Raw genomic sequence first — 21,166 nt, 5'->3', positions numbered from 1 at the left:
CCGGCCTCTGGACGGCCACTTAGGTGGCTCACGGCAGCTCTTGCCAGCTGCTGGCTCCTCACACTGACTGCCAGCCACTCATAGTAGCTCACAGCAGCCCACTGCAGCAGGGGCTGCAGCCTACACCGACTCCTCACAGCGACTCACGGCAGCCCAGCTCCAGGTTGAGCTGTTGTTCACCATCTTAGCTGCAGAGGGCGCAGTGTCACTGTCCCTCATGTGGGATCTGAACTGGGGCCCTGCTGCTCAGAGCTCGCACTCCCAAGCCAACTCTTAACCAACTGAGCCACGCGGCCGGCCCCGAAAAAAACTTTTTATAATTTCAGAAAAACAGTTCAGGTTCATTAGAGACAATACAGACAAGAAGAAGAAAATAAAAAATAGTCATGAAAACACCTACTCAGAGATAATTGCTGTTGGTGCCTTGGTGCATAACCTTCTAAATTACGGCAAAGATAGCCAGCTGGCTTTCAAAACCACATTTTAAAATCATCCAGAAAAGGATAAGACAAATTAGTAGGAGGAAATGCCTGTTTATGGCCCAGAAGAGAATACAGACATAGCTCTTAGCAGTCTGCTGTGCCTGATATTTCTTGTCTGGGTTCTAGGTCATCAACCCCATGGGATGGGATGCATTTGGACTGCCTGCCGAAAATGCTGCGATTGAGAGGAATCTACATCCAGAAAGTTGGACACGAAGGTATGTATTTGCAGGCAGATTCAAACACCTATATACAGAAACCTTAAATTAAAAAAAAAAAATCTGTGCATGAGAAATAGAAAGCAAAGCAAACAGAACACTGTGGCCTGCCAAGTGTTGTATACAGAGGATGCCAAAAAAATGTATGCACATTTTAAGAAAGGAAAAAGCTGTATTAAAATTGCAATACAATGAATGACACTAGCATCCATTTGATTAAGGCCATCTTTTGACCGAACATCATACTTTACACATTGATACCATAATTCAATTCAACTTCAAAAAGTAATACATAGATAACATCTCTTAAAATGTGTCATTTTTTTTGGCGCCCCCGGTATATACTAGTGTTTGTCTTTTACTAAGAAGTCACAAAGAGGGATTTGGGTATTCATTCATGTGTTCATTTTGATGCTTTGTTATTTACAAAGTTCTTCTTTCTTTGAGTATTTGCATTTGGGAGGAAAGAAGGAGGAGAAGGTTGCATTTGTTAAATTTCTACAGTGCTTCTCATCTTCTTGACCATAGTTTGAGCTATATCCATATTCCACATTATTAGAATTTTCTCTGAAAATTCTGTTCCTTTTTTGCCCTTACAACTTCGAAGCAAGAGGGACTTGGGCATTTGCTGTAGAAATATATGGCCAATTTATTCTGGGCATGGCTTTCTCCAAGGGCACACTCCCAAGCCCTCCTGTACCCCAGGCTTCCATGTGCCTGTGGGCCAGTACTGCCCATCCTGCTCTACTAGAGAGTAGCATTTAAAAAGATGACCCCTGAACCAGGCCACCGAGGTGCAAATCCTGCCTTTCCTTCTTGCTAGCTAATCACCTTGAGCAAATTACTTAACCTCTCTATGCCTCAATTTACTTACCTGTAAAAGAGGGATAGTCATAGTTCCTAACTCATATGAATGGATAAAGATGAAGCACTGTCTTAGTCAGCTGCTATAACAAATTACCATAGTCAGGTGGTTTATAAACAACAGAAATTTATTTCTCACAGTTCTAAAAGCTCGGAAGTCTTAAGACCACGGCACCTTCAGATTTGGTGTCTGGTGAGGCCTCGCTTCATGGCTCTTCTCACTGTGTCCTCACACGGTGGAAGGGGCAAGGGAGCTTTCTGGGGTCTTTTTTAAGGGCCCTAATCCCATTCATGAGGGCTCTATCCTGTACCTAATCGCCTCCCAAAGACCCCACCTCCAAATACCATCACACTGGAGGGAAGGTTTCAACATATGAATCTGGGGGGACACAAACATTCAGTCTATAGAAAGCACATTTCTGCAAAAATGCTTAGCACAAGGCCTGGAATAAAATAAGATATTGTTAGCTAATCAAAGATCACTTAGAGGATTTTTTCACGGCTTTTTATATTTTCAGTCTGCTGGAACGGAAAGAGGAGGCAGTAGAAATGAATTAGCCCTTTTTCTTTAACAAAAAGAAAAAATGATGTATTTTCTTATCTCATTTTGTATTAAAGTTGATAAATTCACTTCTCCCCCTCTTTCCCAATTACTGGATGGTTTTAGACTTCAGGGTTTGATTGACAAAGCACTAAACCAGGTTTCTTTTGGATTCCCACAGTTTGCATGTTAAGCTTTTTCTCTTCAGTGGATTTTGAACTTGTAAATGCGTGGCTCAGATCTGTGCAGGATACGGACGTATGGATGGGCCGGGAGTGCACATACTAAGGAGTGGCCTTTCTGAATGGACAGAGGAAGAGCTCATCCCCAGGGCCAAAGACCATTATGGTTTCTACTAGATTCTGTCTGAGTCCAAAGAATAGGTGTCTTCTAAGATGCAGGCATTTTCGTTGATTCTTAGTGATTCATTTTCCATCTTCCCTTCACATTCTCAAATGTAGTTTGTTTCTGGCTTCACCCCCCCTTTCTAAAAACCAAACTTTCTTCCTTTTGTTTCACAGTAATATTAAATACATGCGGAAACAGCTGGATCGACTGGGCCTGTGTTTCAGCTGGGATAGGGTAAGTCAACCCTTTTTCCGGGAAGGTCTTGATTTTAGTGACAGTCCTGGTTGCATGGGGGACTGGGCACATCTAACTTCATGTGCATCCTCTTTGGGTTGGGAGAAGATAAGGGAGTGAGGTGGAAAGCAGGAGGAACGGGTTAGCACTCAATGAATATGAAAGTATCCCCGGTGGATAATTTACCTACAAACAAGTAATTTTCTGTGGGATTGAGCTAAGAGTGTTAACTTCTTCTTTAACTTCACAGTTGGCTCTGATTTATGTGTGGCAAAAGCTTTACAAAATGATTCCTGCTGTTCTCAGCAATAGTTTAAAAACATGACTAGAATCTATGGAGAAGTGATGAACTCTCAACCCATCTGGCCCTTTTAGATGATTGGGTGTTAAAAGTTGACCATTTATTAATCTTTACCTTCAGTTCCAAGTTTGGAATTGAGGCTCATAAGAGCCCATAGTGATTCTGTCACAAAACTGTGTATTCACTAGAGAATTCCATACCGGGAGGAGTTCAGTGAATCCCCTCTGGGTGTCAGGGACACTCACGTAAGTATGGCTGAGCTCCCCAAAACGCTGGCCAAAGGCTCACCCCTTAGACACTGATGGGGGCCCATGAGGTGAGATGGACTGCTGCTTGGCCCCTCGATGAAGGGCCCTTCCAATGTCATGATTTGTCTTCACATCCCATTTACTCTGCAAAATGATTGGGGTTTTCATTGCTGGGCCTGTCAAGTTCAAGTTCACATCCTTTTACTCAGAAGAAGCACCTGGAACACACTCAAATAGGGTCTTCTTTTCCTTCCTAACAATTTCTTAAATGATTGAAATTTGATGAGCACAGTGCAAAAGAGCAAAAGTCAAATACATTTAAACAATCCATGATTTTTTTTTTTTGGAGCTTCTTTAGATTAGTTCATGGGCCGAATCAAGTTCCAATTGCACCACTGATACCATTTCTACCACTTACTTGCAAGGTCACCAGTGTTTCATTTGTCGGAGGCGTGAAAAAGTCCTGTCATGTGGGTCAAGTTGTCCTGAGGTGCCAGTAGTGCAGCGGTTCTCAACCTTCCTAATGCCGCGACCCCTTAATACAGTTCCTCATGTTGTGGTGACCCCCAACCATAAAATTATTTTCGTTGCTACTCTATCACTGTAATTTTGCTACTGTTATGAATCGTAATGTAAATATCTTTTTGTTTTCCGATGGTCTTAGGCGACCCCTGTGAAAGGGTCGTTCGACCCCCAAAGGGGTCGCGACCCACAGGTTGAGAACTGCTGCAGTAGAGAGTCACTAATAGAGAATGACATTCAGCCTGAGGCCAAGAGAACTGAGTCTTGCCTGGAGCATTGCGGAGATGAAATTGCAGATTCTTTGAGGACAAAGGTGGACTTGTTAACTCTCTAGGATGATAACTAGCCTAGTCCTGCACAGAAACATAAACCAAAGTGGCTCAAAAGTTAATGGAAAAATTTCCTGATTATCCTAAAAGATTAGAAAATATAGAAAAGTATAAAGAAGAACACAAGTCAGGGCACCAAACTTGAAATCCTGGGATGGTTCTTTGCAGTCTTTGATTCTGGAATTATAAACATCTATGTAATTTACTTTCTTAAAATTGAATTCATAATGCATAGTTTTTATCTTCCTTTTTTTTTTACCTACTATTGAACATTTTCCCATTTTATTAAATATCCTTTGACAAAGTGACTTTCATAGCTTTAATTTCACCTGTCAATCCCCAGTTGTGGGTCTTTCCTGGGGCAGTTCTCCTTGAGAACACTGCCTTTGGGTGTGTGCGCTCTCCCCTGTCCTCCATTTTAATCATCTTCTCACGACTTTGATCTTTTCCTTTGGAAGAACTTCTCATGTTGGCTTTCCACATCACTGATTCAATTTCTGTAGAATCAGTGTTGCTGTGTATGGTTTCTAATGCAAATATTAATTTTGCTATTGTATTTTTAGATTTGCTATTCTTTTTCCTTATCTCATTCAGTTCCCGTGTTCTTTCTCAAGCCTCTTGGCCAGATGCTTTTTTTTCTACTTATTTTGTTATCTCATCTTCACAGACCATGTAAGGTCAGAAATTTTCTTGAGAATATAAGGAGATGCTCTTGAAAATTATTTTTGCTTCCTATTAATAAACCGTTTTCACCAGTTTGGAATGCTGTGTTCTCCTTGTTTGTTTCAGAATCTCTTCGTAGACGCCTTGTGGATTTTTATCCCTGTTTCCTTAGTGGGCTAACTAGTCTATCAGGTTAGAGATCCGTCGGTCTGAGAAGAGGGGAGCGGAAGCTTGGTCATCGTCTCTGCATCGTTCATTTCTGTCTGGGTTTGGGGAACCCACTGCTCCTGGTGCATCATTCTCTATGGTCTCATCTTTGGTCTGATAGAGCACTTATGAGTTGTGGCATCAGATACCCCCTGAATGTGATTGCTTGAGTGCTGCTGAGCCACCACAGCCAGAGGTGTCCGGTTTATGGACTGTCCATCTGCCCCATAGCCCACTGTCCCCCCTGGGCCTTGCCCTTCAGAGTAGGGGTGCTAGAGCCCTAGTACTCAGCCTGTTCTTAAGAGGGGGAGATGCTGTTTGGCTTACGGTCTTTTTCTTCAATCTGGTCCCACCCGCCAAATTTCCTTGACATTTCTGGCATGTCGGTGGCACCTTCTGTTGTGGTCAGTGGTGCAGTCCTCTTAATCCCCATCTTTAAATTCTGTTGGTCATTTTAATGAGAGTAATGACAAGTTTAGATGCACGTGTTCTTGGTGCCCTCGTGCCCAGAAGTCCACAGTGCTTTTCGATGAAACCTTGATAATCTGGTCATACGGAACAGCAAAGCGAGGAGGCAGAGGGCTGGTTTATTTAATTGATGAGGCGAATCTGTGCTCTTTGCAAGGTAACATTCCTAAAGCCTCAGAAAAAACAGATAATTCAACAGATGGCTAGCCGACAATTAGAAGAATATTTTATAAATAAGATGGCACAGAATGTTATCTTTCTCAGATGGAGAAAGCCAATGTTAAAACCTGGGTCACAGCCTCATTCTGCGGGAATCCCTCATGGAGCGGGAATCCCTGCAGAAATGGTCCAGCCCTGTAGTTGCATTCGCCTCCTTCTTTCATAAAGGGCTTAATTCTCTAGATTAAAAAAAAAATTCTACACTTCTGGAATTAATGCATTTCTGGTGAGCCAGAGTGATTTTCAAATGATGACTTTTAGCACAGCACTGGTTCACTTTTTTAGATGTTATTCTCCAAACAGCTTGTAGCATATTGAGAAGATGGAAAGTAAGAAACTGAAAACTGAATGTGAGTAACTGAACATCTACTGAGGGAAGAGTAAAGAGGAAATAAAATTTCAAACTGCAATGAGAGAGAGGTGGGGGGGCGGGGAGAGAGAGAGGTGTTTCTTCGGGACACTCACCTTGTGGAGTAATTAGCAGCCTGAGGAGAAGGTCTGGACTCCATTTGACTCTCGTGGGTTCAGGTTAAGGCCCTGGTGATCATGAACCGGTCCTAGGGAATGGTCTAATGGGTTCCTTGTGACAAATGATAGCGGTAGCTTCTAAGTTGTTTCGTGTGGCCCATTGAGGCAGGTAGGTCTCTGACTTCGGTCTCTATCTTCTCACCTCTGTCTCTGGTGCCTGAGCTGGTTCTAGACCAGGCCTCAGCTATGCATCTCGATTGAAGGAGACTCTAGGCCCTCATTTTTATCAGGAATCATCAGGATAATTGTTTCGGGAACGGTCCCTAGGAGTTCCCTTCAAAGTCAGAAAGTATAAGGAGGAAAATTAAGTCCCAACCAGGTAGGACGGAACATGATGCCTGTGGAACCTGCCAGAAGAGGGCTTCATCAGTTGTTTGTGGTGCTGGCTGAGCAACCCCCAAACACTCATACTGCAGTGTAAAATCAAAACAAACCAAAATGGAAACGTTCCAGGATTGGGCATAAATGATAGTTGGATGAATTCAACTTGTTCTCCTTTACTGGCGTAATCACGAGTTGACTGTTTGCTGAGTGTCTTTACTGTGGAGCGCTGAGGAGGTTTTATTTACCCTCATTTCATTGGACTTTATGTCCTTGTGTCTGGTTTCCTCCTGGTGTTCTTGTGTTCGGTCTTCTGTACATGTTGATGCCCAGTAACAAGACTGACAGCTCTGCCCATGTGAGGGCCAGAGAAACACAGGAGTTTCTGCCCCTGTAGGCAGCCATCCTCTGAAACAAACTCTAAACGTGCCCTCGCACCCTTCCCCACGGGCGTGTGGGCGAGGAGGGATGCAGAGCGTGGCTGTCCTAGGACAGCGGAAGAGGCACCTCAGAACTGGGCGCCATCAGAATTCTTACCGGGACAGGCATTTGGTGCCATCAATGCCACACAGCTGGCTTGAAGCAGGAAGGCCACTGAGGGGTTCATGGCACTTGCACCCTCTGCACAGATCGCCATGCTTCTGTTCCTGTCACTTTCTCTTCATCTTTCTTCCCTTTCATTGCCCTCTTTCCATTCCCTGTTCTCTCTCATCCCTTTTGCTCGACTCACCTGTGTTCCTTTTTCTCTCCTTCCTGCCTTCTTTCTCTCCTGCCTCTTAAAAAAAAAAATTTATATATATATATATATATATATATATACATATATAAAATGGAAAATTTCCAGCTTATGTGTAGTATAAGAAACCCCCAAACACTCATCACCCAGCTACAACAGTTGCCATTATGTGACCAATCATATTTTATCTACGCCCCTCCACGCGGAGTTATTTTGCAGCAAGCCCCAGACATTATATAACTTCATCTGTAAAGAGTTCAGTATATATGGCAAAAGATGAAGGCTTACTGCCCCTCCCTCTCTCCCTCCCTCCCTCCTCTTTCCTTCCTTCTTCAGTCACAATTTCATTACTATACCTAAAACACTGAACGATAATACTATAACATCATGGGATTGCAGTCAGTTTGCCTATTTTCCTGGTGGTCTTGTAATTCTTTACACCATGGGTTGGTTTGCCTGTGCTTCTGTGGGTCTTCGTTGAGCTTTTCTTCCCAACTGCTATGTTGTTATCACGGTTTGGGAGCAGTACCCTCTTTTCATCTAAAACACACAAGGTCTTTGGACCATGCCTTCATGATTTATCTTCATGATTTGTATGATTTTCATGATTTGTATGATTACGGAGTGAAAATTATTACTGCTCCACGGCCCTTACCTCTCTTGGCATTTTATTTACGTAAAGGACTAGATGTTTGATAGGAAGGATTAAACACAAGAAATAAGGAGGGCTCCAGGATAACAGAAATATACGTTTTTCATGTTTTGGGGTTTTTTTGGTTTTTTGTTTTGTTTTGTTTTTTTACTTTAAAAGGATTCAAAGAATAGCTTAAAACAAAAAAGAACTTGGGGGCCAGCGAGGACCTGAAAACAGGGAAGATTCCCGTTGTGAGAGCTGGGAGCTGCGGTTTCCTTGGCAACATGTACCAGGCACCCAAGTGTTTGACTCTACGAGTTCCCTTTCAAGTGCCTACAGAGGTGAAGCAGTTTGGCTGACACATCTCTGGCTTTGGATTACTGGTCCCTCAGAGTCAGAAATTTAACCTTGTTCCAGAGGTTTCCCTCTGGGTAGGAGGGAGAAGGCGACGCCTTTGTTTGAACTGAACTGAATTGGTGGCTTACATTCCAAGCTTACCTATTCCCAGGAAGGTTTAGTGCTCAGAACTGCAGTCCTCCTGAGGTTGGGGACCACATCTCATCACACGTACATCTCACATGTGCAGCTGACCTCATGCAGAGCTGCGCCTGCTCGGTGCTTAGCAGCCTAAAACATGTGAGACAAGTGTTTTGCTGCCGGGAGAGTGTTCTTGGACTCATCAGCCCCAACTAATGAAGGAGGGCTCTTGGGGTCGCTTAGTAATGGAGGCGATTCAAGGAAGCACTTCGTTTTATCTGCAGTCTGCTCTGGTGGTCATGAGCCCAGCCAGGCCGTCCCTATCAAGGGTGTGCACGTGGCTGATGGGACCAGACTGTCCCGATTTAATGCTCGTGAGGTGCTCTTAGGAGACAGGATCTGAGATGCTCACCTCAGAGGTCTGGGTTCGGGTCATGGGTCTTGCCATTCCCACGTGGTGGGCAGGATTGGTTGTGCCTCTGAGCCTCAGCTTCTCTGCAGGGCAGTGCTTCTTGGGGTTATTGAGGAGACTAGATCCTTCTTTAAATGCCTTAGAAAATAAGAATACAAGCTCTCTCTCCACAGCTGGCTGAGGCCTCCAGGTCAGTCTTGTGCATCAGCGTGTATGACCTTTGATAGAATGGGTGGGTGCCTGTAGTTGTATGGATACAGTGGGCTGTTTTGTTTTGTTTTTTTCTATTTTCTTATTCCCTGTCTCTTCAAAGTGTTGACTTTGAAGCCAGAATCTACAGTGGGCTTTAAATGTGTTAGGAAGCAATACCTACAAGGCCTTGAAGATGACGTTGTTACTGCATGAAAAATAACGAGGATTAATTATGCGTGTATTTACACCAGGGGCTCTGAAACCCGAATTCAGGGGAAAGCATCCGAATCATCAAGAGGGCTTGTTAAATAAAGCACAGAGTATGTGATTCAGTAGGTCTGAGATTTTGCTTTTCTGTCTGGAAAAAACGGATCTTAGACATGATCGTGCTCCCAAGCCTTATTAGGTAGGAATCAAAATACAGGCTACCATCCATTCTTTCTGACATGAGGTAGAGCATAAACGAATAACAACAACAATTTTTTTAAAAATAGGCAATGTTTTTGCAAGTGCAGAATTATTTGTATGACTGCTTTCACTGTGAAATATTAGACATGTGTAGACCAAAACATAAAACACATATGTATAGCTTCATACATTATTGCAGTATATGCCCACCACCTGGATTAAGAAATAAAGCTTTGCCAACACCCAGGAGCTCTCTGTGTGCCCTTTTCTAATCACAGGTCCATCTCTCCCCATGACGGGAAACCCCTGTGCTGAGATTTATGACCATCACTGCGTTGTTTACTGTATACTCGTAGTCTTACCACTTACATATGTTTTTATAAAGTTACATAAATAGACTCACATAGTATGTCTTCTCTTATATCTAGCTTTTGTAACTCAATATTTTTTTCTCCAATTTTTTTATTATAACTTTCAAACATTCAGAAAGGCTCAGAGAATGATAAAATCAACACACTCGTTTGCCTGCCACCTAGATTCAACAGTTGACAGTTTGCCAAATTTGTTTCATAACTTGCAGATGCGGTGGCCCTGGCATTCCTGTCTGAAGACTTGAGATGTCCTTCTTCATAACCACAATACCACTTTGACAACTAAGAAAATTAACAATAATTTCATAATATTTTCTGATATCCAATCTGCATGTGAATTTTCCAGTTATCCCAAGAATGCCTTTCATAGCTATTTTTTTTTTTAATCCTAGACAGGTCTCCTGTATTAGTTTTCTGTTGCTACCATAACATATTACCACAAACTTAGCATCTTAAAACAACACAAACTTATTATCTCACAGTGTCAGCCTTGTATCCCTAGAATATAACCCTGTTTGTTCATGATGGTTTATAATTTTTTTCTATATATAGCTCAATTCCATTTGCTAATATTTTTAAAGAATTTTTACATCTATATTCACAGGGTATAATGCTCTATGGTTTTTATTTTGTGATGTCTTTGTCTGGTTTTGGTGTCAGGATAATCCTGTCTTCATAGAATGAATTTGCAATGGTTTCCTCTTCTATTTTCAGGAAGAGATTATATAGGATTGGTGTTAGTTCTTTAAATGTTTGGTTGAATTCTCCAGGGAAACCATCTGGGCCTGGGGATTTTTTTTGAGGAGGTTTTTAATTGTGAATTCAATTTCTAATAGTTCTAGGGCTATTCAAATGATCTGTTTCATATTGGGTGAATTATGGTAGTCTGTGCTTTTTGAGGAATTGGTCCATTTTATCTAAGTTGTCAAATGTGTATATTTAAAGTTGTTTGTAGTATTCTGTTATCCTTCTGATGTCTGCAGGGTCTATAGTGATATCCCTGTTTTGTTTCTGATATTAATAATTTCTTCCATCTTTTTTCTTTGTCAGTTTTATTGATCTTTTCAAAGAACCAATTTATGTTTCATCGATTTTTCTCTTGATATTTTTCTGTTTATGGTTTCATTGATGCCTACTTTTGTCTTTGTTATCTTCTTCCTTCTGCTTTCTCTGAGTTATTTTGCTCTTGTTTTTCTAGTTTCTTGTAGCGAGAACTTAGATTATTGATTTGAGACTTCCTCAATTCTAGTGTAAGCACTGCTGTAGCCGTGTCCCTTAAAATTTGATCTGTTGTATTTTAATTGTCATTCAGTTCAATGTATTTTAAAATTTCTCTTGAAACTTCCTCTTTGACTCATGGATTATTTAGAAATATGTTGTTTGGATTCCAAATATTTGGAGAGTTTTCTGTTAAATTTTTGTTCTTGCATTCTTGTTTGATTCCATTGTGCTCAGAGAATATTCTCTGTATGATTTTCTAGAGGAAAAACACACTCCTATGTGTCTCCTCTACTCAATACTATAACGCTACTTCAGTTCTGACACCAGATATGTGTGTTTTCTATATAACAAGAAACTCTGCAACATCAGCTGTATGTCCTACGATTTAACTCAATTCTGACATCATCTACTGGAGGAAATACATACATCGAGAACCACATTAGACAGTTATAATTTTTGCTTCACCAATTAAAAATAATTCAGAAAACTCAAGAGAAAGAAAGTCTATTGTAATTACCCATAATTTTGTTTCTTTCTTTGTTCTTTATTCATTCCTGATGTTTCAGTATTCCCTCTTTTATCTTTTTCTTTCTGCATAGACAACTTCCTTTGCCATTTTTTTTAGGATAGGTTAGCTCATGACAGATCCTTAGTTTTTCTTCATCTGAGCATGTCCTGATTGCCTTTTAAATGTTGGAGGATAATTTTATTGCATATACAATTCTAGGTTGATAGTTCTTTGCTTCTAGCACTTGAAAAATGTTGTGCCACTTCTTTCTGGCCTGTCTGGTTTCTGATGAGATATCTGCTATCTTTTGAATTGTTTTCTCCCTATAGGGAAAAGTATAGGCTCCCCACTAGGCTTCCACTGATATCACCCTGCCTGAGAAAGGCCACCTTGTTACTGTCCTCAGGTGGACTCTGCTGACTCCATAGAGGGGTGGCTCTGTTACTGCTGAGCAGGGCTGGACTTGGCTCTCCATTCCAATTCCTCTGACACTGTCCCATCAGGCAGAGGGAGAAGCACCTCATTACTGCTGGTTGGGGTAAAGTCCAGACTGTCCCTGTGGTCTCTGCTGGCACTGCCAAGGGGGGTTGTTCATGAACACCCATGGGGGTAGAAGTCCTGGCTCTCCAGTCACTGTTCCTTTGACACCACCTTGGTGCAGAGATTGGGGCGCAGAGGTTGAAAGTCTGGGCTCTCCACTAAGCCTTCCCTGGTGGAGGTGGGGCGCCCATTTTTTCTGTTGTGTTGGCTGGAGTAGAGCAATTATTGTCTAAATTTTCTCCTGCTAGGCTGTCTGTTTGCTGGTACTCTGGTGAGAGAGAGCAGGCTTGTTTTTTTCTTTTTTTTTTTGTCTGCTCCTTGGCATTTCTGGCTTGGTTATTGGCTCCATTAGTTCCAATTCTGGGACTTACAAGGCATAAAGAAAACCCATGAAACTCATCACTGTGTCATTCCCCAGGTGTTGAGATCCCTGGTGGTCTGCCTTCTCTCCTCCATTTTTTTGGAGTCTTATGTTTATTTTATTATTTATACACACACACACACACACACACACACACACACACACAGTCCAGGGTTTTTAGTTGTACTTAGTGGAAAGAATAGGGAAAAGTACATCTATCTATTCCATCTTCCTGGAAGAAGATGGCATACATAGTTTTTAAAATCCTCCCCCATCCTGTGAGATTCTGATCTGGGCTACTCTTTCCCTAGCCCTTCCTTTAACAACCATTGGACTGAAAGCTCTTCAGAATAATGTTTTTCATACTTTTTTGTAAGCTCATAGTTTAGTTTTTGGTCTGTGTCACATCTGAAATCTTTGAAGCTGTGACAGGTTTCTACTGCTCATTGCTTATGGGGCTGGCAGGCAGCAGAACAGCTCATTTTGGGCACTGCTGTCACTGTTTTGCATCCATGCAGTTAATGAGTTGATATTTGTTCTTCCCCTGAATCCATGCCCATGTCAAACCAATCGCTTTCATGTTCCTCAGGAAACCTAGACAACTCACGTCTCAGAAATATCTTTCAGATGACTCTGTCCTGTTGATCCTGAAAATTTCAAGTACATTGCAGATAAAGTTAATGTTCTTTTCCTTCCAGAAAAACGCAGCAATCGTGGAGGGCTGGTTTGGCTCAGATAGTTGAAATACTGGCACCTGTTCAAGCAGACCGATACCAAATTGTAATTCAAACCCATTAGTCTCATCTGTAGTTTAATGGAGAGTTTTCTGTTCCCAACTGTCTAGTTACAAAAGCTGTCTGTATTGTTCAAAGCTGCCTTAATGAAATTCTTGTCAGCTGGCAAAGGACAATTACCAAGAAATTAAGCAAATTGTCGCTTCTCGCCCAGTTGTGGATAGTTCTTAGAATCTTGTGTAGTTGGTGTCAGGAGACAGCTTTTAGGTTTACCATAAAAACAGCAGTGCTCCATAAATAATGCTCAAGAGAATAGCAAAAAGCGGGGTTCACTGATAGCTGATTTCAGTTCAGAGAGATGGTGAGTTGTCTGTGAAGCTGCAAAGACCGTGACCCTCCACCCCCCCATCAATGCTCTATCTCTAGGTTGGCTTCAGGAGCATGTAGAACATGAACCTTTCAAGTCACTTGAAACTTCAGTTGTAGCCTTGGATTTGAAAAACAAGACGTTTAAGAACAAAATGCATGTTCTGTAAAAGCACGCAGTGGATGGCATCGGTCATTTTCCATTTTCAGTCTAAAGTGAGTCCTGAGGTGAAGGAAGATAATTATCTAAAAGTGAATTCTTAGACCAATGTTAGGTTACCCTGTTCTTAACACCTGTTTCTTCAAGTCTGTGTAAAGGAAGAGCACAGGGAAGAAAAAGGAGACCAGAGGCAGAAGGTTGGCAAAGATGGAATTTCACAGATGGTGGAAGGAAGGGGGGTGAGAGGTTGAGGTGAGGGGAAGTGGCCGTGAGGCTGAGGAAACCTGGGCAGGGGGGGGGCACGGGGAACAGCAGCTCAGGAAGGGGCAAGCGGTGGCCATGTGGCCTAGGATGGGGACCCCTGCCTGGCTGGGCCTCTGGCTGACAAAGAGCTGCTGGGAAAGATGCAAAGGAGATGGAACAAAGCAGAAGCTGAGAGGTGGGAGGGATGGCTCTGGGACCTGGAGTGTTAAGGAGGGTGGTGGATTGCCTGTCTCCCCTCAGGAATACCGTGTTTCCCCATGTATACGACGCACCCCTTTTCGAAAAATTTGGGGTCTAAAAACTGGGTGTGTCTTATACAGTGGTTGTAGATTTTTTTACTTGCATTTCCCGCAAGTGATGGGGAGTTGTATGAGTTTTATGATGAATGAAACTTGAGTTCAATAACTTTATGTAATACATTTTTTTCAAATTTCGGGCCCCCAAATTAAGGTGCGTCTTATACATGGGAGAGTCTTATACATGGGGAAGTATGGTAAATGGGAATGAATGCGATGGGGTAGGGATGACAATTCAGAGAAGCTTGCTTCAGAGTGGAGAGATCTTTTGAAGGCCTATGAAAAGGCCTTAATCTTCTCAGCCATGGAGGAGGGGTCATCTTTGTGCCACCGAACCCAGTGCTGCTATATCATCGGTACTCAGTAAGTGTCTGTGGAATAATTCAATGAGTGAAGGAACAAACAGAACCTTGAGTTGGGTGAAAAACCCATTCTTTCTGTTCTCGACCCCCCCCCCCACTTTCTCTCTATCATGCTAGCCAATTATTGAGTCTCTTAGAATGAGGAGTGGGTAGTAGACCCTTAGTGAATATTTTCTCATTAGTGGATTAAATGGGAGAAACAGAATTTTGAACCGGCCTTAGACCAGGGAGTTGAGAGACTGATCTCAGTCTCAAAAATATGTCTCCTTTTGAAAAGTCATCACTTGGTTTTGATGCGGAAGTTACTGATGGAGAGAAACGTGATTCTTCTCCATGTGGCTTTGGGGATTTGGAGGTTCTGCACAGGTTTCTTAAAGCCTTGGAGGTGGCCTTGTGGATGCCCCTCCACCATAATCCCAGGACATTTGTAGAACCATCTCTAATTCCTTAAACTCCACTGTGGGGTCTTAAGGTGTGTATTCTAAGTATATTGGAAGGCTTCTCACCAGGTCAAGGGTCACACCACTGTAGACTCAACTCTTGTTCTCTTTTTCGTTTGAATCTAAACTGTTTTAAAAACTGTAAAACTCTAGGTTAATTCCCAGAGCAATACACAATCACTGTACAAAATCAGTGAAGTTCAGAAAACCATTTATAATTTAAAATCACCCATGGTCAGGGTCATTCTGAGGCAACCCAGCGTGTGTTTAGACGTTGGCATTCCCCGCTAACATTCCAGTTTCTGTGAAGAAGTCATTAAGTTCTGTGAAAATCCAGGGGCAGGACCAGACCCCGTCTCTCATGCAGTACATGAAAGGGGTAGATTTGGGAGGAACCTCGTTGTGGTGGCTTACAACCCAGGCTGCATGTGAAAAGTCTGGGTGCGGTGGGACCTTCATTCCCACGTGCAGCCAGGTCTGAGTGCTGGGCATTTGGAGGACTTAGTGTAGGGGTAGCCACGAGTGTCCTGGTCCGGCAGATTTTTCCACACAGCGGGTGCACAGAGCTGTGAACTGGAACCTTGAACAGTCACCAGCGAGGTACGGACCAGATGTGTAGTTTTTTCTAAGCTGCCACAATATGAATCCCGAGGCCATTTCTCTGGCCTTTGAGCTGTGCTTTGCTTTCAGAACCTCCCCCTTTCGAATTAGAGAACCTGGGAAGGAATAAAAAGCAAGGTCATTACCAGACGTTTCCATTACAATAAAGAGCAAATGACAAAGATGCATGTTACGTAAGATCATTTTTCAGAACAGCATGTGAGAACCTCGCTCCTCTGCTTCCAAGACTGATTGTTTTGAAGGCAGATGCTTGTGGAGAGGCTGAGGAGAGGGAGAGGCGAAGCCTTGCCGCTGGGAACCGATGCATGGCGGCTACGCACCTCTCTCACTGTGTTTATTTTCCGGCGTACAGGGTGCTGGAAGACTGACTTGACAAACATGTTGCCTGAAGTCTTTGTTTTATTTTGTTATATCCTGATAGCTAACCTCAGTAATTGTGAGGTTAATGCAAATTAAATGTACATGGCTTTGAGTGATGTTAGCAGTTCTGTGATCTGGGACCAGTGACTGTCAAAGCTGCAATAGAACCAAGAAACAAAGACCCGGCTAAATCCTGCCTGAGCAGAAGTGGGGGGTAGGAGGCCAACTCGCGGGTTGTCCCTGCCATGGATTGTCACCAGAGGTGGCTGGGAGCAGCCTCACGTGGACTTCTCCATCCGGGTCATGTGCTTTAGTCTTTTCCTTATAAACACCATCTCTTTTTAGACTGAAGGCGAATACAGTAATACCTTGGTTTGCGAGCATAATTTGTTCCAGAAACTACTCGTATTGCAAGACATCGCTCATTTACCACTTTAAAATGTATTAGAAATGTTTGCTTGTCTTGCAGAACACTCGCAAACCAAGTTACTCGCAATCCAAAGTTCTGCCGTATTTGGTGAGGGGTAGGGAGAGTAAGCTATCTTGCCGCAGTCCTGTCCTCTCCCCTGTCCCAGTAGCCTAACAGGCATCGTCCCCTCTTTGAGTGGCATGCTGATGGAGCCAGCCTCACCCTTCCTATAACAGGCTGCATCAGGCGTTGGTCCCTCCTCGTGTGCCTACTGTGCTGTGCTTTACCTACGTTATCAAATTTGTCTTCACAATAGCCTTCTCACATGGCTTCTTACCCCTGTTTTCTAGATAGGGACACTTGGCTGTGGCCACAGATCTAATAATGACACAAGGACTTGAACCCACATTAAATGGCTCCAAAGCAGATTACCTGTCTTTAGCTCATTCTCTCGTACTCTTCCTGGAGCAAGGAGTGTTAGCCTGAGGAGACCTCAGGGAGGTACACAGAAGGTGAGTACTGCCTGTGACTCTTCCTTTGTAGAGCAAATGCTGTGTTATGTCAGGGACAGTGAAGTGGGCCCTGTGGCTCACCCTTCCTGGATTTCGTCATTGCTGAGTCACCGTGCTGCAGGAACGCCTAGCAAGGCTGGCTGAGTTATTAATCTGTGCAGTCTGAGGTGTGGGCGGCAGGTCTCAAAGGACGATGTTTGGAGCCTCGCTTGTGTTCTGAGGCAGCTCACCTTGTGTGTTGGGCCCTGTGTTTGGCTATGAATGCTTCATGCTAAAAAGCAGGTACTGTAGAAGGTGAAATTGCAACGTGGAAGAATTCTGGTGGGGGTCCCAGCTGCGTAAATTTGGTCTCTTGGCAGATGGATTGCGCTTTCAAGAGCTTGGGGATACAAAAGCTGACATCTTTATATAGATCTATGTGGATGTGGCCGAATTACAATTGCTTTTGGAGCTATAACTTTGAGTTACCTGGCTTTTTGTTTTAAAAACAAGGGTGCATTAACGTAGGTGTCGGCTTATTTGGGAAGCAGGGAAAGGAAAGCACTGGAGTGTGAAAGGATTTTGACTTCTCAGGTGGCCTCACGAAGAAGCCTTCCCAAGTTGGTGCTATCCCTCAGCTTGGGGGCAGGAACCCCCACCCCACAGACATAGGGCTCCCCCTTGGGGTACAGGCAGGGCGAGGCCACGACATTGGGTGCTTATCTTTATATTTTTTATTTCTTTAAAACTTTTTATTGGGGAATTGGGGAAGGAGAACAGTGTTGAGGAATTGGGGAAGGGGAACAGCCAAGTTGTTGTCCTTCAATCTTAGTTGCTGAGGGCGCAGCTAGCTCAGCTCCAAGTCCAGTCGCCATCCGGCCGCCTGTCGTCAGCTCATGGCCGCTCAGCTCAAGGTGCCGTGTTCAATCTTAGTTGCAAGTGGACGTAGCCCACCATCGCCTGTGGGAGTCAAACCGGCAACCTTGTTGTTAGGAGCACGTGCTCTCGCCAGCTGAGCCATCCTGCCACCTGTTGAGCAGCTCAGCAGCAGCTCAGCTTGGGCGCAGCTCACTGGCCCATGTGGGAATCGAACCAGCAACCCTGTTGCTCAGAGCTCGCGCTCTTAATCAGCTGAGCCACTCAGCAGCCCTCCAATGGATGATCTATAAATGCTTACTTGTTCAACAACGTTTTCATGGGAGGGAGTAAACTTACATATCAAGAAAAATGGTATGTTTCTCTCTCTTCAAAACAGGAAATTCATTACGGGAGATTTTCCGGGTCAGACGACTACTGGGAGGTATATTAAATAATTGAAAATTTAGATAGTAAAAGCAATCACTCATTCCCAGTGAGTAGCATTATGCACGCCTAGCCGAGTGTCGGAATTGTATCTGCCTGCACCCCCAGACTTGCCAGGCCTCTCCTCGGGTTGGTCTCCGAGTGGGTAGAAGGGGTGAACGCACTGGGAATCAGTCAGTGCTCAGCAGAGATGGGGTCACAGCAGCTGGAGAAGGGGCACCTAAGCAAGTCGACTCGCGTTTCTACCTTTCCCAAAGGGTTTTATCCCTTTTTATGGAATGCCCACCAGGAAGTTGTTTGGCCCTCTGTTCTTACTCTGCCTGAGGTTACAGAATCAAACTAAAGAGTTTGAAACCCATAGAACAGGGTTCCTTCCTCCCCTTGGCACCACTGGCACATGGGGCTGGGTAATTTTTTGTTCTGGGGACTGTCTTGTGCATTGTAGGGTTTTTAGCAGCGTCTCTGCCCGCTATCCACTAGATGCCAGTGACAGCCCCCACCACTGCCCTCACCGTTGTGACAAACAAAAATGTCTCCAGGCATTCCCAGATGTCCTGAAGGAGCAAGTTTCCTTGTTGAGACTCCTTTAAGAAAAGGAAGCAAGGCTGTTAACATCTGTGCGGGTGCCCTTGTCTGCAGGGCTGGGCTTTAAGTAAGCGAGCAGTTCCTGGTGAAAATGCGCAAAGGGAGTCTCAATTTCTAGCCAGACTAAAGTTAAAACTTTTAAGCAGTTTAATTTCAGAAAAATGTCTTTGATGATTTTTACTGTGATGAGGCATTAGAAGACTAGAAATAGCTGTTTTGTTTTTGTTTTTGTTCTACATCAGCAAATCAAGGGAGGTCCGGGAGGGGCTCTGACTTTTTCAGGAAATGCATTTTTGAGCAGGGATCTCTCCCCCCGCCCCAACATTTATGGTTCTCGTGAGACTAGATTCCTGGGGGGGCTTGTGAGCACCTGGCCTGGCATTTCTTCACAGAGTGGATGGCACCGAGGGTCCTGGGGAGGCCCTGTGTGCAGCAGCTGGGGATGCAGGACAGGAGTGCAGTTCCTGTCCTCAGGCAGCCCCAGCTTCCTCAGGGCAGGTGACTCAGGCACTTCAGCATGAGGGGACAGTGTGAGTGTGGTAAACACGCATTACAATAAAACCATCCGGTGTTAGTACAGGCAGACCCAGGGAAAGTTCCAGAGACTGAAAATCTGCCTCCGTACGTGGAAGGCAGGGAAAGACTGATGAAGTGGCTGCCACTGCAGCCTGATAATTAATAGAATGTATTAAGGGAAACTTCCATAGGAGGCGTGTTGGTGGCTGCACGACGAACCGGATTCCTGCGCCCCTTGGCAGGCGCCAAAGAATTATATACCGTAAAAGGGGGGAGTGGGGGTGGGGGACGGGCAGTCACAGGTCTGAGGACGTGAATGCTACCAGGTACGGGAAATTACATGCTTGACCAGGCCAGGAAAACAAGCTGTTTCAGGGACCAGCACGCAGTGGGAGGCAGGAGAGGGTGCTGATTTCTGTCAGAAGGAGCATCAGTTACGATCAGACAGCCTCCAAGGGGGGTTTGCAGTAAGCACGCTCCCCCCTCTGGCCCGGGTCCAGCTCACAGGTCCAGCAGTGGTCACATCACGGAACAGTCTCTCCTCCAGTCAGGAAGAGAATCATGGTCCTGGAGCAGTGGTTTGCAAGCTGTACTCTTTTAGCAGATGGTGTTACTTTCCTTCAAATGACATATGCAGAAACCCAATATAAATAACACAGGTCAGACCCAAGTCTGAAGGCAGAGGTGAGGGGTGGGGGGCCTACAACCCCCCACCCCTCACCTCACCTCGGAGCTGACACTTCCAAAGAGAACGCACTTTGCATTCACGTCTGACTGAAAGTAGGCTAATGCTTGGTTGGATAATTATTTCATTTTTTTCTGGCTGGATCTATCATCTCTCTGCTATTTTAGGTAAAAGTGATTTTCAAAACCATAAACCTACATGAAGATAATAACGCTGTTCCGTTGCTGTGTAATTTTCACTCTCAATCTATAGAAGCAGGTTCAGGGCTGAGAAAACACCTTCAAACATACATACAATGTATAATGTGTAATGAATGAACATATAACATTCACTAGAATATTTTGGTATTTTATTATGAAAAACTTACATAGACAGAAAAATAGAGAAAAGGGAACGCTCATTTCCTACATTTAACAGTTGTCATTATTTTCTCATATTTGCTTCACGTGTTTCTTTAAACTTCTGATGAATAAGAATTTTAAGAAACAAACATATTCACAATAACAAAGTCTGGGGACATTTTTATCACATCCCTCCTCCCCCCGCCCCATCCCTTACCCCAGTTCATCTTGTGGACCAATGTAATTTGAATTTAGTTTGTGAAACCAAATGAGGGATACAAATTTGATTTAACATGCAGGAGTTCCTATGCCTATGGCGTGTACTTTTTCCTTCAACAATAATTTTGACGTGCCTCGATATGCCTGGCCCTGAGCAGACAATGATGAACAAAATGAAACATAGCTTCTGCCCTGGGTTTTGTTAGAGATGCAAGTTCTTCAGTTGCTGGTCTGGAAAACAGGAAATTAGTTCTGTGCCATTCCTACCGGGGATAGGGCGGGGTGGGGGTGGGGGGTAGCTGGTGAGGAAAAGATGTGGGATGAGGGTGAATTTGGAGGTTTGGGGGAGCAAGCCTGCCCACAGTGTGCTGGTCCAATTCTTGGCGAAGTGCATTGTGCACGAAGCCCCCTGCAGACGTGATGCCCATGGGGCCTCGGGAGCTGGTACAGGCTGTGTCACGCACATAGCCCAGAGTCACAGCTGCGGCATTGCATGGGGCTGGCCTGACAGGGGACAGCCACAGCGTGGTGAAGCTGTTAGACTGGCTGGTCGTTTACTCTCAGCCTTGCAGGGGGCATTGGAGCTGGTAATCAGAAGTCTTTGTTTTCTAGCAGCCATTCTGCTGTTTTTATAAATCAGCACATGAAAGAATGTAATACGT

At 44.0% G+C, this 21,166-nt stretch overlaps 1 protein-coding gene across 1 annotated transcript in view; it reads left to right on the top strand.

The window, feature by feature from the left end:
- Nucleotides 1-21,166, top strand: part of LARS2 (leucyl-tRNA synthetase 2, mitochondrial) — a 133,693-nt gene that overhangs the window by 19,834 nt on the left and 92,693 nt on the right. The window contains exons 4-5 of the mRNA XM_019630964.1: nt 609-700; nt 2,627-2,687. Of these exons, the coding sequence (XP_019486509.1) occupies nt 609-700; nt 2,627-2,687 (153 nt within the window). The remainder of the gene's footprint in view (nt 1-608; nt 701-2,626; nt 2,688-21,166) is intronic.

The sequence above is a fragment of the Hipposideros armiger genome, unplaced genomic scaffold (genome assembly GCF_001890085.2).
Source record: "Hipposideros armiger isolate ML-2016 unplaced genomic scaffold, ASM189008v1 scaffold_18, whole genome shotgun sequence".
Lineage (NCBI taxonomy): Eukaryota > Metazoa > Chordata > Mammalia > Chiroptera > Hipposideridae > Hipposideros > Hipposideros armiger.
The sequence above is the reverse complement of the archived record's forward strand: the minus strand, read 5'-3'. Positions and strand labels throughout refer to the sequence as shown.